This window comes from Lupinus angustifolius, chromosome LG17 (genome assembly GCF_001865875.1).
Source record: "Lupinus angustifolius cultivar Tanjil chromosome LG17, LupAngTanjil_v1.0, whole genome shotgun sequence".
NCBI classification, from domain to species: Eukaryota; Viridiplantae; Streptophyta; class Magnoliopsida; order Fabales; family Fabaceae; genus Lupinus; species Lupinus angustifolius.
In genome coordinates this window covers 18941039-18945654 of record NC_032025.1, presented here as the reverse complement: position 1 = coordinate 18945654, position 4616 = coordinate 18941039, and the positions used below count along the sequence as shown (strand labels likewise).

General features: G+C 42.2%; 1 protein-coding gene across 1 annotated transcript; it reads left to right on the top strand.

The window, feature by feature from the left end:
* LOC109331205 (ribosomal protein S4, mitochondrial) lies at positions 565–3102 on the top strand. The gene has a single exon (XM_019565565.1). It carries the CDS (start codon positions 1551–1553, stop codon positions 2628–2630), a length of 1080 nt encoding a protein of 359 aa, XP_019421110.1. The 5' UTR covers positions 565–1550; the 3' UTR covers positions 2631–3102.

The following is a 4616-nucleotide window of genomic DNA, read 5'->3' as shown; positions in this document are numbered from 1 at the left end:
GTAAAAGTCTAACCTTTTTATTTCAAGTCTTTCTGCCTTCCTTTTGGAGGTAGGAGTCTAACCAGCAGTTCCCTCATTCCCCATCTCAAAAGAGTTAAAATAAATCTCCTGCAGTGAGAAAGCGACTCTTAAGATCGATATAGCAGGAGGTCAATCAGTGGGCCTTTCTCCCTTTAAAGCACTATTTAGAGCTGGAAAGGCCAATCTATCAGTCAAGGAAAGAATGCAGTATCGAATAAGCCGGCAAGAGAAGTCTCTCTTCAGCCGATATGCGCCAATAAAAGATGTATATGAGATGGGCGACATCATTCGTCATGGTTCCTGGGCAGGTTAGAGCACAACACACTAATAGGGGTTGTTGCTGAAGCCGAGGAACTGAACCAATTACTTTCTTTAAAGGCTGGCATCCCGGACTGATAAAGGATCAACTAGGAAGACTGGGCAGAAAAAGATCTTCTTACCCGCAGTAGCGACAATCAGGAACACTACTTCTATAAGATGATTATCGCCATTTTCCTTACAATAGGGGCATTGACTTCAGTCTCAACTAGACCTAGACCCGCTCGAACAGGATTGCTTTAATGGAAAGAACAAAACGGAAAGGACAACCAAACGAAACCGCTAACAGCAGAGGTAAGTATCCATATATATATAGTAGAGCTCGCTTACCAGACGAAACCTGGCCTTTAAGGCTGGAGAAGAAGCTATCGAACAGTGTCTTATATTTATTTATATAAATAAAATATCCAAACAAAAGTCAATCAACGAAGCCGGTAAGGAATGGAATTGACAAAATTAACCAGTGATAAAATAAAATCTGGTTTGTGTTCCGGGGTATAAAAAGGAGAAAGAGCAATTAATCCCCTTTGCTTTCTCTATTTATAGAGTAAGCGCGAGGGTTGCGTAGCGAAATGTAGTCGAAATAAAGCATTGGACAGCAATCATGAGGCAATGACATTCTCGATTAAAGCAAGGAGTTGACCCGGGAGGTTTTTCTCCCTCAACTGAATGCGCCTTACCGGACATAGAAAATAGGTAATGGAAGAAAGAATGTCTTAGAATAGAATCGAAAAGTTTACCGAGTCAAAATTGAATGATCGAAAGTGCAAAATGGGTAAAGGAAAGGCGCCGTTGGGTTAAAACAAAGAAAGCTATCTAACTAGAGTCTAGAGCTCCTCTAGGCCCAATAGACTGAGACATCCCCCGAATAAAAAGGAAGAAGCGCTCAAAGCGTTGATCAGTTGCTATTGGACTTCTTTCCTTACTCTACTTCTTAGAGAGGAAAGCCAGTGAAACTGGTGTTGACTTTGACCAGGTAAGCAGATCCGTGCTCGAGATCTTGGATCGAGAGTTCAATAACTACCCCCTAGCCCTAGGGAAGCAGCCTCTCTCTGTCCTCCAAGACATCTCTCATGCCGTGCCAAGGCAGCGAAACCTTTCGCCCGGCGAAAGCGGGAATCTCTTTCCCGTTCCCGGCTTTTTAAGCTGTTAAACCAGCTTAGGAAAGATGAGCACTCGCAGCAGAGGGGGTTCGATTCCCGTTATACGCGATGTGGCGAAAAAGACTGATTCAACGAGATATGCCTGCATTAAGATTTAAAACTTGTCGTCTACTTTCAGGAAATGTTCGGAACAGAGAACTTACAATAATACAACGCCGCATTCTCCGAAGATTGAGGAACAAGAAGAGATCTATTAAGAGAAAGATTTATCCGAGAGAAAATCTTAACAGTTACATCCAATCACAAACTACACGAAAGTTGCCCCTTTTTCATGGGGATTTACCCATCACAGAGATGCACAGAGGAACAGAACGAACTTCATATATCCCTTTTCTACTCAATCCAGAAACAAGATCGGACGTTATTCCGGTTCGTCTCCATTTTCGTGAAACTATTCCTCAAGCAAGGCAGCCGATAAGTCATCGAAGGGTTTGTGTGAATAATCGAATGGTAAGCATTAGTCCTTTGAAAGTTTCCCACGGTGATCTAATATCTTTTCAAGAAAATGACGCGAGAATCCGCGGTGAAGAAATAAGGAGATCTTTCTATATCGAAATATCAGTTGAAAAAATAATAGGAAAATTCCTGGATCACCCGGTAAGAATGTGGAGAAGAACCAAAACAGAATGGTTCCACCTACTCAAAACTAAGCGGGGATGCCGCCTACTACTAAAATCCCGGTTTTTGCAACAACAGTTGCGTTATTCTATGCAAGAAGAATACTTAGAAAGAACAAAGAAGTTTGGATCCGAAAAAGTATGCTTAGGCAGTTCCTTCGCTGAGCACAACAGAATGAAGAGGAATTTGTATCATTTAAAATCCATATTCTTATCGAAGAGAAGAAACGATAAAAACCGAAATCTTCCTACTCGAACAAGAAGTCCTCTAGTTTACAACTCTTCTTTATATAGTAATTCGACCTATTGCTCCGCATCCCCCCATCAGTTTACTATGAAGAGAAGAATCAAAAGGATCGAACTACCTACTCATTATTCGGAGGTGAATCATAGAACACCAAAAGCGGTGGTCTTTTATGGACCTAACATAGGTCACATCCCTCACGACATAAGATTGAAAGATCCAAACCTTCCTCTTCGGAGCGGAAACGGACGTGGCCAAAACATATAAAGATCGGCGTAGTCGCTCATAGGGACATATCTATCCGGATAGAGGATAGTCTAGATCGATTCATAGATAGATTTCTATCCATATATATAGGTATCTCCGTGGATAGAGATAAAGATAGGGATCCATCTAGATCTTGCTTGATTAACTATTTCCATTTTTTTTTCTTGATTCTTATTTTTTGCCTTTTTGACGACAAGTTTTAAATCTTAATGCAGGCAAGGTACGTAGTTCTCGACCGTAAGGGAGAAGGAAACATCGTTTTTTATTATATTACTTGCTGGGTCGGAGCGTAGACGAGCGAGCAGAGCCCAGGATACAGGGAAGCCCGTCATAGAGCAGTCGACTAGAAGTAGAAGACTGCTGGCCTGAGAGAAGGCGGCCTCCCTCGGGAAACATGGCCCAATTTATCTTATTTAGTTTTTTATTACCTTCCTCGCGTATGTATAAGACCTAATCCATTCTATTTTAAATTTTCAAAAGGATTAGTCATCCTTAACTTTTCGAGGAATCCTTCATCAGTGGTTGTGAATGACCGATTTTTCTCAATCTTTATGACTTGCTCCTACGGAACCGAGGTCGAAAAGATTGAGAAATAGAACCATCTGATTTGATTCGTTCTCAATAGCCACGAGATGATCATCTTAGTGTGATCCTTTTGTCGACGGATGCTCCTATTTATTATACTCGTAGTCTCTGAAGGATGAGAACCAACTATGTAGCATCTTCATCGATAATTCAAGTATTGTATACGTCATTAGTCCGATCCTTTGTAGGAACTACCCGTAATAACGAACTTGAAAAATGAATCTGTTTNAAAAATCCAAACATCTCAGAAATAGATAGAGAGGTAAGGTAGGAATTTATCGAACGAACCGCACTCCTTCGTATACGTCAGGAGTCCATTGATGAGAAGGGGCTGGGGAAAGCTTGAACCCAATTCCTACAGTGATTAATATAAGCGCAATTGAAATTCCTGGGGAGTTATACATTTGTGTATTGATAAGACCATTCACTATTTCTTGAAGCTCGATCTCTCCCCCGGATGAACCATATAGCCAAGATAAACCATGAACCAGAATAGAAGGCCCCACCCATGAGTAAATATTTCGTAGTAGCCTCATTAGACCGTACATCTTTCTTGGTATATCCAGATAGTAGATAGGAGCATAAACTGAAAGATTCTGGAGCTACAAAGATAGTCCAATCGCTCCGGGTTCTTGCTCTTTATCATAGCTCATCTTGCTTTTGAGAACAGATTAGAAAAGACATTCTCTCCCTGGAACAGCAGGAGCAGCTCTACTTATTATTATTAACGTTCTTCCCCGCGTGGGAACTTAACCCACAGCCCTTGTTGCTTCAAGCTCACTTGAGCAGTTTCCTTCCTCTAGCCTCCTTGCCAGGCCGGTTTCCCTACGTTAGTGAGACTCAAAGTAGGTCAGGGAAGGAAAGTTATTTTATCTGAAGAATGTGATATAGAATAAGGGCTACTTTCCCTCGAAGCTTGAAAAAGGCTTTGAGGAGGGCTTGCTTCATTTGATCTTTCCCATCCCAAGAGAGATGGTGAAGTGGGCTTCTTTCACGGCCGAATCATAGAAGATAAGGGCGATCTTATACTCGGCTTCTGCTCTAGTGGTTGAACGCTTCTCCCTTTCATTGGCTTCCACCGGCCTGAACTGTCCTAGTCTGAACTCTTTCACCTCGTCAACTCGGACTCGGGCAAGCGGGTTAACTCGTATCCTCTTTTCCTTTGGGGTTGGTTACTGCCCCATCCCTTGAATTGCCTTGGGACCGGCCTTCAAAGAAAGATCTGAACATTTGCGTAGATGAGATCACGAGACCAAGCCAATTCACATCCTCTTCTCTTGGTCTTCGAGTGCTGGGATAAATCCCTATCTTCTCTCGCTCGATTGGGCGCAACTTGCCTATTGACAGAAGTCATCTCCGAAAAAGCTGCTGTTCGTGCTCAACTCGCTTTGTTTGTTGATG

Bases quoted from the DNA above. Each gene is read 5' to 3' on its own strand.
- LOC109331205 (XM_019565565.1), top strand. From the start codon at position 1,551: ATGTGGCGAAAAAGACTGATTCAACGAGATATGCCTGCATTAAGATTT.